At 56.5% G+C, this 11,833-nt stretch overlaps 1 protein-coding gene across 2 annotated transcripts in view; it reads right to left on the bottom strand.

Annotated features, from left to right (window-relative positions):
• Positions 1 to 11,789, bottom strand: part of Setd1b (SET domain containing 1B, histone lysine methyltransferase) — a 24,061-nt gene extending 12,272 nt beyond the window's left edge. Inside the window, exons 1-7 of one of the 2 annotated variants that reach the window (XM_021163458.2) lie at positions 11,560 to 11,789; positions 10,863 to 11,047; positions 10,536 to 10,634; positions 9,644 to 9,914; positions 7,284 to 7,396; positions 5,189 to 6,391; positions 1,228 to 2,052 (exon numbers count right to left, since the gene is read on the bottom strand). In XM_021163458.2, the coding sequence (XP_021019117.1) occupies positions 1,228 to 2,052; positions 5,189 to 6,391; positions 7,284 to 7,396; positions 9,644 to 9,914; positions 10,536 to 10,634; positions 10,863 to 11,033 (2,682 nt within the window). In that variant the 5' untranslated portion in view covers positions 11,034 to 11,047; positions 11,560 to 11,789. Of the gene's footprint in view, positions 1 to 1,227; positions 2,053 to 5,188; positions 6,392 to 7,283; positions 7,397 to 9,643; positions 9,915 to 10,535; positions 10,635 to 10,862; positions 11,048 to 11,139; positions 11,164 to 11,559 lie in introns of those variants that run through there. The other variant, XM_021163459.1, reaches the window with a different exon arrangement.
• Positions 11,790 to 11,833: the final 44 nt, after the last annotated feature.

Genomic DNA, 11,833 nt, shown 5'->3' with positions numbered 1-11,833 from the left:
AAAAAAAAAAAAAAAAAACAAAACAAAAAAAAGAACTGTGTGGCAGGTAGTTCTCTGGTTTTATGACCCCGTAATATGAGTCCTGACAGGCTGTACTTACCTACCCTGCAGAGAACAAGTTCCTAGTCACAGAGCTCCCTACAGTGCAGTGCAGAGAGGGACAGCAAAATTGGTGCACACCCTCCTCTGCGGCTGGTGTGAGGAGCAGAGTGGACTAGGGGCAAGGGACAGCTGCTGGGGTCGGGGAGGTGTGTGTGTGGGGGGGAAGAAGTCTCACTATGTAACCCTGGCTGGCCTTGAACTCACAGAGCTCCTGCAGCCTTCGCCTCCCCCACTCCCCACCCTGCCCCCAGTGCTGGAGTTAAAGGTGTGAGCCAGGACTCTCAGCTTATTTGAGAGGATTTAATAACACTAAAACCAGGTAAGTGCCTATCCTTGTAGCCACCATGGCTGAGGCAGGAGCATCCTTGAGCTTTCATAGTACAGACTGAAACTCCACCTCTTAAAGGAAAAGGCTTCAGGACATTGTCCCTCCCCTCCATTGTGTAGGGAAAGGGCAGTTAGGGTTCAGTTGTGAGGGTCTGGATAGGCAAGCCTCCAGGGAAAAGGGCAGCCAGAGGTCCCCACAAGGTCAGACTTTGTGCCCCATGTATCAGGAGAGAAAAGGAAGGTGAATCAGGTCACAGAGGTCTCAGCTGTGGGACCACCTGGACTGGCAGCCACCGGGCAGGAAGTTGCTGAGCTCCTAGAGCTCAGAGTGGGCCAATGAGGAACTGTGTCTGATGTATACTGTCTCCTCTTAGTTAAAGGGGAAGAATTTAAAGGGGAAGAGCCACATGCAGCCAGTGGCCATGGGTTCAGCCTGCTTAGTCAGCTTACCTACCTACCTATCAGTCTATCTATCTTTCTATCTTTCATCAGTATATCTATCTATCTATCTATCTATGTTTTTCAAGACAGGGTTTCTCTGTGTAGCCCTGTCTGAACTGACTCTAGACCAGGCTAGCCTGAAACTCAGAGATCCACCTGCCCCTGCCTCCCAAGCGCTGTGATTAAGGGCATGCACCACCAACACCCTGCTTGTTGGCACTTCTTAAAGGAGTCTCAGGCTGGCTGTAGAAGCAACCACCCATCCAGTAACACATCTTCAGAGAAAGGGAGGCCTAGGCTAGTTCCTGCCGGCCCTCTTGTGACCCTAACCGGCTCCCTGAGCATCCACCTACATACCTTGGCCATCCGCTCCTTCTTGTCCCACCATTCGTCAAAGGCTCGGAAGGCCACCACCTCTACCATCTTGCGGTTGAGATCACGCTTCATGATGGCCTTAAGTTCCTTGAGCACTACGAGCAAGACCCCGTCCACCGTGGCCTTGTGTGGGTCCTCCTGACGTGGTATGTAGCCTGGTGGCGGCACGGAAGGGTCAAACTTGGGCAGGGGCGGCCAGTGCTGTCCACGTCCTGGGCCACTGTTGCTTAGGGAGAAGGGGCTCCGGTAGGGGGGCAAGTTGACAAATTGCAGCCCAGCAGAAGCAGCGGCAGCTGCAGCGGCCATGAAAGGTGGGTAGGGACAAGCACCCTGGCCCGTCATGAGCCGGCTTAACATCTGTGTTTGCATCTGGAAGGACATGGGCATGCCACCCCACTGGCCACCCAGCACATGGCTCATGTCCACCTGCATCACAGGAAACAGTCCCGGTGGGAAGGGCGGCATCGGCGGAAGGATGGGTGGGGGCGGGACACCCGGGGGCGCTGGCAAGGGTGGCGGGGGCACTGTCACTGCAGGATGGGCTGGTGGTGGTGGTGGTGGTGGTGGAGGCAGAGGTGGGGGCATGGGGAAGCCAGGTTGTGGTGGGGGTGGGGGAGGGGGCGGAGGTAATGGAGGGAAGCCAGGGGGTGGGGGCAGGGGCAGGTTTGGAGCCAGAACGTTGGGGGCTGCCACAGTCCCGGCCCCTGGGGTCACCACCATGGGCTTGGGGCAGTCAGCGCTGGTGATGGGGGCCGAGGGCATCTCATCATCTGAGATTTCCATGTCCTCTCCTGAGGACTGCTGGCCCTGGAAGAGAGCAGCGAGGGTTCCATAAGCATTTTGCAAGCACCAAGGAGTTGGAGTCTTGGGATCAGGGGGTCAGGGGATCAGTGTGGGGAACTCCCAGCCTTCAACCATTCCAAATGATACTTTTCTCCTTTGGTACAAGGGGCATCCAAATAGCCAATCCCTCGGCACCTGTGTGCCAGGCACTGTTCTAGATTTGGAGAAGCCAAAAGTGACCGAGATGGCCACAAGTCTTGATTTGTATGGAGCTGAACTTCTAAAAAATGGTGGAGGTGAAACATAAGCAGAATGAGAAATCTCAGCTTGGGGAAGGGGAAAGGCCGGGAGAGAAGGGAACAGGGTGTGGGGAGAACTCCGCAGAGGTCTGAGAGAGTCTGAGAGATCACAGGAAAGAGTTAACACTTGGTGGAGCTTCCCACGTGCCAGGAAATTTTACATCCATTAGCCAGTTCTTAGAACAACTCTGGGCAGAGGAGGTCTGTTCTCTCCACTTTTACTAAGGAGGAACTCGGGACATGGAAAGGCTTAAGTAACTTCCCCGAGACCATGCAACCAATAAGAGACACAGCCGGGAATTTGAAACAGGAAGTGGCTCCCCAGCCTAGGCCAGCCCAGCAGGGCCTTGTGCAAAAGGTACATGCAGCGCAAGTGCTGGCAGCCTGGGTTGGGGTAGGCAGCCGCCTTAAGGACTCATCAATTAGAAGGGGTTTCTGTTTGTTTGTTTTTGAGCTAGGGACTGAGCCCTAGCTGACATGCTAGGTCAGTGCTCTACAGCTCCAGAGCTGGGCCAGCTCACTCCCACTGGGCCAGTTCAATCTTCTCACTTAAGTCTCCTTGGCTTTTAGAACAGGCTGGCAAGTCTGAGAGCTACAGACATGCGTGATCGCATCCCACAACAGACCTCGAGAAGCCTGGACACCTGCCCCAGGAAGAGCTTCCGCTAAGACTGCAAGGGGGGTGGGGGGTGGGAAGGGGCGGAATCAAAGGACAACTTGGGCCAAACTTGATGGGGGAGGAGTCTATTGAGATCTGGATCTTTTGGGGCGTTAGCGTCTGAGCCTGGGAACTGGAAAGAGGCACTGAGTTCCTATGATTTAGAGGTGGGAGCTGGAGGGAAGGTGAGAAAAATGAGTTCCGGTTCCACAAGGGACTCCGTGTGGGTCAGATGCCCCCGGCCCCCGACGCACACACACACCTCACCCTGGGTGGAAATATTACGAAAACAAAGCTTAAGTGACAGTAAGTGCTTTGGAAGGCTGAGAAGGCAGGAGGTCAGAGGCCACACACCACCTGATGAGAAGGGCCTCAGAGGAGTCATCTGCTGGGGGATAGGAGTGTCTAGACTCTCATCTCCCCCTGTACACACAACACAACACATCCTGAGAGCACACTCTCAAGGTACCCTTGGGAGGGCGGACCAGGCAAGCTGAGCAAGAAGAGAAAGAATGCCCTATCGTCAGCTCCGGACAGCACCCAGCACCACCGTGGAGCAGCGCTCAGAGGGTTAACTCCCGGCTGCTATAGTCAGCCAATCACAGGGGCGCAGGCAAACTGGCTCTGCCCCCTCCCTCCCTGGCCACAGCGGGTGGGAACCAGTTGGCTGCAGTGCCTGTAGTTCAGGCAAACTGAAGGGATACCTTGTTTCCATGGAGATGGTGAGGCAGGGCTCATACAGACCCACTCAACAGATGAGGAAACTGAGACTAGAGAGAGAAAAGGCCTTCCTCTACAGAGGTCACATAGTCCGTGTGACAAGGCAGCTAATTAAGGCTCTGGGGCTGAAACCTTTTTTTTTTTTTTTTTAAACTCACCAGCCTCTGCCTAACCTGTCCCTTCCCACCGGTCCTCTCCAAGCTGCTGCTCCCTCTCTACCTCAGCCTTGTGGGGGCAAGAGCTCTTACAGACACCAAGCACTACCAGACAGCAGAACCTAAAGACTGCTCTCCAGACCGCCAGCAGGGGGCGCCGGAGGGCTGACCTGATGCTTAGCTCTCTACCCTGAAGCATCTCTGTAATTCTGTCCTAGACTCCAGACTCCAGCCTTCCCAGCCTCAGCTTTCCTCTTCTCTTCTTATGCCCAGGGACGGAGGGAAGAAGGGAGGGAGGGAGAGAGTGTTAGGGCGGCCTGTGCCCTCCAGAGACTCAACCCCGGACCAGGTGGCTGGCATGATAAACATCCGCCAAACCAAGGCTGCCTAGAAGAGATGGGGGAAGGGCCTACTGCCTAGTTAGTTAGCTCAAGTACACCTGTCAACTCCCTCTGCCTTGACCCTTGAAGCCAGAAAACCACTTCCCCAGAACTGCTTGCAGGCTCCCAGGAGCCTCAGCCACCTGTGGCCCCACCTCCTCCCCTGACTCCCAAAGTTCCTTTGCAGGCAGCCAGAGGGGGCTGATGGAAGGGAGGACACGTAAATCTGTGTCCACAGATGCATGGATCTCTTATCTGAGCGTCTACTTGTTAATGCGTGTTGGCCCTCCAGTACAAGGATCCAGGGTTGAGCTTAGAAAGATGACACAATGATCCTCCCCCCTAGAAAACCTGGACAGTGGAACCTTCACCATCCCAGCTTTGAAACTTCTTGAGACAGGAGGTCTGGGTAATGAGATAAGAGGGAAGAAAGGAAGGGGTAGGGGGCGGACACCTTCACCTGATTCACACTCTGTTCCCCTCCAAAGCTAAACCTAAGCCCTTCCCCCTAAACGTTAGATCCTAAAGCCACCAAAGAAAAGGAAGACAGACGGACAGATGGACTGCTGGGCCGCGCCACCTGCATGCTTTCTCCTCTCTTCAGGGCACCAGGCTCTGAGAGAGAACACCTGGGAGTGTTTGTTGAGCCAGCCTCACACAGCGCCCTGGCCAACCTCCAATACTCCAGACTGACAGGATTGATCACTACTAAGCCATTAATAGAGACAATGACCTGGGACCATGAGCACAGCCTAGGGTCTCTCCGAAAACTCCGCCAGAGCTCAGAACTTAGCCTGCGTTGAAAAGTCTAGACTCTTCCAGGGAGGAGTGTTACAGGGTCCCGTCGCTCCCGTGTCTTAGCTAGTGAAATGTATCAGGGGACAAGGAGTAGAACACAAGACAGACAAAATCAATCCCAGACAGACAGACAGACAGGCATGGTGGTACCTCATCCATCCGCTCTGAGGTGGGGGTCCTGTCTCCTGCCAGGTCCAAATCCACCTCAGCTGTCTGGGCTAGCAGACCCATAGGGTCTGGGGGGCCTGGCTCAGGTGGGGGCCGAGGCCCCAGGCCCAAGTCCTCATCTTCATCAGAGTCAGGCAGTGGTGTGGGGCTGATGTCCTCTAGGCCTGTGCTGGAGGGGCGCGAGGAGGGTGGCGAGGGACCGCGGAAGCCGGGCTGCGAGTTAGTGCCAAAGTGGCTGAGCGGGGAGAGTTGGGAGGAGGAGGAGGAGATGGGGCTGCCTTCCATCTGGATCTCAGTGTCTGAATCCTGCTCACGAAGGAAGGGCAGCTTGGTGCGTTGCTCCTTCAGCAGCATCTCAATGCGGGAGTCCAGGCTGTCATGGGGCTTCTCTGGTCCCGCTGGAGAGGACTCCAGAGTAGGGGTGCCAGGGCTGTCACAGGGCTCAGGACTCCAGCCAAAGGTAGGCCGACCACCCAGCTCCATGCTGTTGCTGTCAGGGGGCGGGGGACCAGGAGGGGTGCCTGGCTTCTCCTTGGCTGGAGGTTCAGCGGGTGGCAGGGGTGGGGGCGCAGGTGCCCTCCGGAACTCCCCACTGTCGCGGCTCCCAAAGGCTGCTGTGGCGGTGGGCTCCTCAGGGGGTGGCGGGAAGGGCGGTGCTGGAGTCTGGTATGGAGAGAAAGCCGATTTGAATCCAGAAGCCGTGGCTGTTTGGGCAGGAGGTGGAGTATGGGCAAACGTGGTGGCATCCTGGGACTGAGCCTTGAAGGGAGTCCCGCTGCTGCCAACTGTCCCAAAAGAGAGGTCCGAGGAGCCTCGGAAAGGAGCTGTGGCTCCAGCCACCGCTGAGTTGTGGACATAATGATGTTCGTGGCGGCGGTTGTAGGCATCTGTGAACTTGCTCTCATGCCGCCTCGCCTTGAACGTGGCTGTGGGGTCCTGGCTGAAGAGATAGGAGGGTGTGGGCTGACGGCTGGAGTAGCTGGAATCCTGGGAGAAAGGGGTACCCAGGCGAGGTGTGATTGGGGTGCCTTGTCCATAGGAGTTGGGTGTGTCCAGGCGGCAGCTGGAGTAAGCTGTGTCCTGGGAGAAGGGGGTCCCACCGCTATTGGGGGTGACTGACGAGGAGCCAGAGCCGCAGCCTGCAGACAGGCTGCCATCCTTGAGGCGCTTCAGAGCATCTGATAGCTGGAGAGAGAAGAGATCATGGGTGTGGTGGATGTGGAGGGAGGACCGAGCTAAACCAGGCAATTGAGCTGTTTCCCGCTAAAACTTTGGCTGCTAGGGAGTGTGGAGCCCATGACCTCCCATCACAAGGAAAGAATTGGAGTGCCTGGAAGTGCTCAGGGTTTTTCTGTTTCTTGTTGCTGTTGTATTTCCCTGTCCCTAGGTATAGATGTTTACCCTCTGGACACATAGAGGATTGTCCCTAATACTGGCAGCACAAAGAGAAGACCCTGAAGTCTTGGTCCTTCCCAAGCCTCAGGCCATCTGACATTAAAGGGTGTGATGCAGAGATGTGACCAATGACTGCGGTCTTGGGTTTGATGGACTGTCCTTACAAATTCTAGAGATTTAAAGGGTGTGACAGCCCCTCCCTCATGCCTCCTGATCAGCAAGCAAACGGACTTCAGTCCTCTGGGGAGGCGGGGCGGGGGGGGGGCACCTAGGTTCACACTGTGGCTGAGTGGAATCAGCTAGGTGAGTGTCCTGGTATACCGTGCGTGGGTGGAGGAGCCAGTCTGTCTGTTCTGGAAAAGGATCTGAACTCTACTTTCTGGAAATACGTACAGAGGGTGCCCGGATACCAGACACTAAGACCCAAACATAGGGATGTTTTGACATTCATATAGAAAAAATTCCCGCATCTGTGGGAATCCCAGTGTGGGTGGAACCGGAGGAGGGACTCAGGGAGACTGAAAGCTACAGAGATGCTGGGCCAATCCCAGGGGAGATCTGGTGCAGCAGATCTTGGGAAAACAGGGTTTTTAGATCAGCTCGGAACCAACAGCAGGTGTGGTCAGGTCTCTAAAGCCAAGAGGTGCTGAAGCAGAGGGAGCAGCTGCAGGGACGAACCTACCTGCAGGGTCTCGCTCACAATTGGAGAAATAGCATCCAGCTCCCCCACAGGGAGGGTCTGAGGGGTGTACCGGCCGGTGACCAACAGTTCGTAGAAGCGCATGCGGGTTTCCCCTGTAACAGGCAAGGGACAAGGGTATCCATGGAGGCTCCACCAGGACACATCCCCATGGGGATTCCAACTTGCTTATTAGCACAGTCATGGATCCCTTGTGCCTGTGACCACAGGCCCGGGGATCCCGTGTGCCCCCTGATTAGGTCTCTACCCTTTCTCACCTCATTCCAGATTCTCATCTGTCCAACAAGGCTGCAAAACTCTGACCTTTCTGATCCTGAGATTCTAAGGTTAATGCCTTTGTGTGACAGAGCTTCTCCCCCCCCAAAAGCACCCCCCAAAAAAACCCAAAACCCCCAAATGCCATCCTCAATGAAAAGTTCTTTCCATTCCTTAGACTATAGTTCCCCCCAAAAAGGAGCCATTACCACCCCATCCCCCACATTCTTTCACCACAGAATAGCCACTGCTTGTAACAAGAGCAGAGGAAGTCTGGAGAGAGAGGTGACTTAACTATCTGGGGCCAAAAGACAAGCTAAGCCTGTCAAACACACATACTACTGTGAGCCAATCTCAGGCTGCTCTCCACCAGCTTAAGCCCCAGGAGTACCCAGTCTGCCTGGGGACTACCTGGAGCTCTCATGGTCCCAACTGAGCCCTCTGCCTACCTCTCTACCCACCGGAGAGAGATTTTGATCAACCAGGCCCCAGATTATTGGTAATTATAGAGCCTTCAAGGCAGCTGTTTACATATGCAAAGGAGGTGCATTCCTTGAGCCACACTTTACTGGACTCTTTCTTGAAATACAATTACAAATCTCAAAATAAGTGGTGGTATCTGAGGATTGTGTCTTTTCTTTTCTTTTCTTTTCTTTCCCTCTCCACCCCTCCAGGTCCACCAGAAATGAATTTGTAGTGAGACTCAACTGCTGCTTAAGATGTGGGCAGGTGATGGGAGGGGGACTGCAGGCTTCAGTCATGGGGGAAATTGAACTTCAGCTTAATGTGAGGCTAGGTAGTAGATTTAATAGTCTGTTCTCTCTCTCTCTCTCTCTCACACACACACACACACACACACACACACACACAAGTGCATGGCGACAGGGGTGGGGGTGGGGGTGATTTACTAGGGCTCTAGGAACTGGGAAATGAGGAGGAGAGCTGTCGACTGGACAGAAATGATTAGGCTTTGCAAGCGGGGGTGGGGGTGGGGGGTAACCAAATCCACTCAAAATTGCCAAATCCACTCAAAATTACCACAAACCACAACCCTTTTCGACAACACCCAGCACGGTCTTAGAGACGGCATGTCGCCATCATTAAAAGCAAAACAAAGTTAAGTTTTTCTGTCTTGCCTTTGTTGTGTGCTCAGAAACTCAAAAAGAAAAATTCCTGGTGCCCACCCCTGAAGTCCTCCCAGGCAGGGTTCACCAGTGCCACGCCCCTCCTCCAACCCCGGACTTGACATTAGGACCACCGGACCGGACCGCCTGGTCCCAAAGCCCCCTGCACTTGCCCGCAGACTGGCAGGGATGTCTTAGAAAGGACGCAGGTAAACTTAGGGGGGTATGGCCCTCTGTGTCTTGCCAGGCCTTTTCACCTGAGCCAGGATGCAGGGGTGGGGTGGGGGGAGAGTCAACAGCTCTGGAGGTAGGAGGTGTGGCTCCCCAGCCTGCCTGAGCAAACAGAGGTGCTGCGGTCTCTTTAAGAGAGAGGAGGGAAGACAAGTGTCAACCCATGAGCACCCAGAGCAGCCCGCCCCCAAGATCCACTATCAATGCTATCAGAACATTATCAATGAAACACTCCTGGGCTCAGATTGGTTCAGGGAAGGGGCACCCGTTGGGGGTGAAGGGGCACGGGCACCCTAGATCTTTAAGGAATGACTTTTATGAATTTAAAGGCACACGGTTCTTCTTCTGCCCCCAACAAATAAACAAACCCTCCTATCTCCCCTAACACAGGCGGCAACACTAGGGACTGTCTAAACGCAGGCCATAGGGGCTCAGAGAGGGGCCCACAGGAGTGTCATATGTGGGGGAAGCCTCTGGGTGGTCCCTAAGGGTGCAGTGGCTAAGGACTGGCACATTTGGTAAATTATAGTCTGTCTCCTAGCAACAAACAACACATTTGGCTCCATGTGACTCTGCCCTCCGGAGGGGACAAAAAATAAATAAGGTGGTGGTGGTGGTGGTGGGGAATCCCAAGGAAGAGACAACGGTAAAGGGGTTTCCAAGACGAGGGTGAGACAGGTGGCCTTCCAGCTCCTCCCCCACCGGTCACCAACGGGCCGGGCCGCCACTAACCTTTGGTGTCCAGCTCCACGTGGATAATGTTGCCCATGACAGAAGTGCTGTGCAAGTGCTGGACGGCCTCCTTGGCGCCCCTGACTGTGGCAAAGACCACCTTGGCAATGCCCAGGTGTTTCTTGGTCTTCGGGTTATACAAGATCTCCACCTCCTCCACCTCCCCATACTTTTTGCACATGTCCCTTAGGAAGTTTTCACGGACGTTGTCATTCAGCTTGGCAAATGTCACCTGCTTTGGAGGCACAGGGCCCACGTAGAACTCATCGATCTGCCAGGGGCCGCGGGGGGGGCGGGGGGAAGAGAGTTTGGAAAACATTAAAACCAAAGAGAAAACACAAGCACGCCTCACTTGCCCAGCAGTTAAAAAAAAAAAGAAAGAAAAAGAAAAAAGAAAACAAAAAAAGCATGCGGGCGGGCCTGGGAAGCGGAGGATTAAATCGTTTGGAACCTGGAAGTCCTCTGGGTTCGAAAGGAAAGGGGAAAAAGAAACAGTTTCTCTTTCCCCACCCCCCTATTCTGGCCTCCTCTCCTTGCTGCTGGATCCCAGACGACCCTCTGGTCTAGGAAGTTGTCCCCTTTAAAGCCGAAGGGTTGGGAGGGGGCGGGTCCCTGAGCCAGGGCCCTGGGTGCGCTGGACCCAGGTGGGGACCGGGAGCCCCCAGCTCTGCCGGCGTGATACAGTCTCAGTGCCCTGGTTACAGTTTCTCCGAGTGTTATTTTGTTTACAGTGGCCAGGAGGGGACACCCCTCTCCCCCCTCCCCGCCAAAACTTCCCTGTCCTGGACGGCGGGAACTAAGAATCCGGCTGGGCTTGGTCAGGACTGGCGTTATTTTCGAACTCGGGGAAGGAGGGGGGGAGGGACCATAAGACAGAGAGGAGGGGTCCTACCTTGAATTTGGGCACAGACAGCTCCAGCTCCTTGTTTTTGGTCCAGATTCCGACCACCCGGGGATCTTCCACGATCTCCACCGGGCGGTTGCTGGACATCTGTGGGCAGAGACAGGGGGTTCAGTATAGAAGGGCTGGCACCCTCCCCAGGGGCAGGGGCAGATCCCCCCCTTCAAGGCATCAGTCCCACTCCAGGCTGAGGGGAGGGAGTCCTAGCTGACAGTTGGCCCAGGTAGCTGGAAGAGGGGTCCCCCTCCGTTTGCCTCTTGTCTGGGGGCTCCACCGGGGGGTGGGTGGGGGTGGCGGGAAGGCGCGCCGGCTACTCACCGCCAGGCTGAAATGCTGCCCATCGTAGCGGTACAGTTTATGGTGCCCCTTTTTCAGAGCCGGGTCAATCATCAACTTGTAACTTCTCCAATGGTGGTTCCTCCTCTCGCCCGAAGGGCCGGGCTGCGGCGGGGGCTGCTGGTGGTGGTGGTGGGGGTGACTGTTCTCCATGCCGTTAACCCAACCTGAAACCCAAGCAAGTTGTTGTCCTCTCCGCCGCTTCTACACATTCGCCCGAGAATCCAATCGGCTGGCCCCCACCCCCCTCCCACCTTACCAGCGCGCCCCGAAAGCTTGTCTCGCTGCCTCTNACCAGCGCGCCCCGAAAGCTTGTCTCGCTGCCTCTTCTCCCCCCCCCCCGCCTCCCGAGAAAAAAAAAATCTAAGAATGGAGCGAGAGAATAAACCCTTTCCGGAGGGTTTACGCGCCCGCCCGCTCGGCCACCGTCTCCGGCTGGCAGCGAGGGGCTGCCCGGGGCCCCCGCTGCGGGCTGGCGCGGTCCGGGGCGCACGGAGGACGCGGGCTCCGGCCCATGGTGCGGCCGGCCGCCCGGCGTGGCGCTCGGCCCGGCTCGGGCGCGGAGCGCGCGGCAGGGCCTGGCGTCGCCCGCCGGGGCGGGGGCCGGGGGCTCGGGCTGCCCGGCTCCTCTGACCGCGGCCTCTCTCTCTCTCTCCTCCCTTCCCTGCGCCGCGCTTACATCCCCGCCGGGCGCCGGCCTCCCTGCGCCGCCAGCCAGTACATGGTGTCCCCCGCGGGAGCCGAGGCCGGGGCGGCCGGACCGGGGGCCGGGATGGGGGAGACGCCGCCTTAGCGGCTGCCGGGCCCCGAGCTGCCGCTGCCCTTGCTGCCGCCGCCGCCGCTGCTGCTGCTGCTGCTGCCCGGGAGGCGGCTGGCGGCGGAGGCTCGGCTCCCAGTAGCCGCACATCCCACAATACACCGCTAAGGAGCCCGACCCGAGTGCTCACCCTCCT

The sequence above is a fragment of the Mus caroli genome, chromosome 5, assembly GCF_900094665.2.
Source record: "Mus caroli chromosome 5, CAROLI_EIJ_v1.1, whole genome shotgun sequence".
Lineage (NCBI taxonomy): Eukaryota > Metazoa > Chordata > Mammalia > Rodentia > Muridae > Mus > Mus caroli.
Note: the sequence above shows the minus strand (reverse complement) of the source record. Positions and strands in the feature narration are given on the sequence as shown.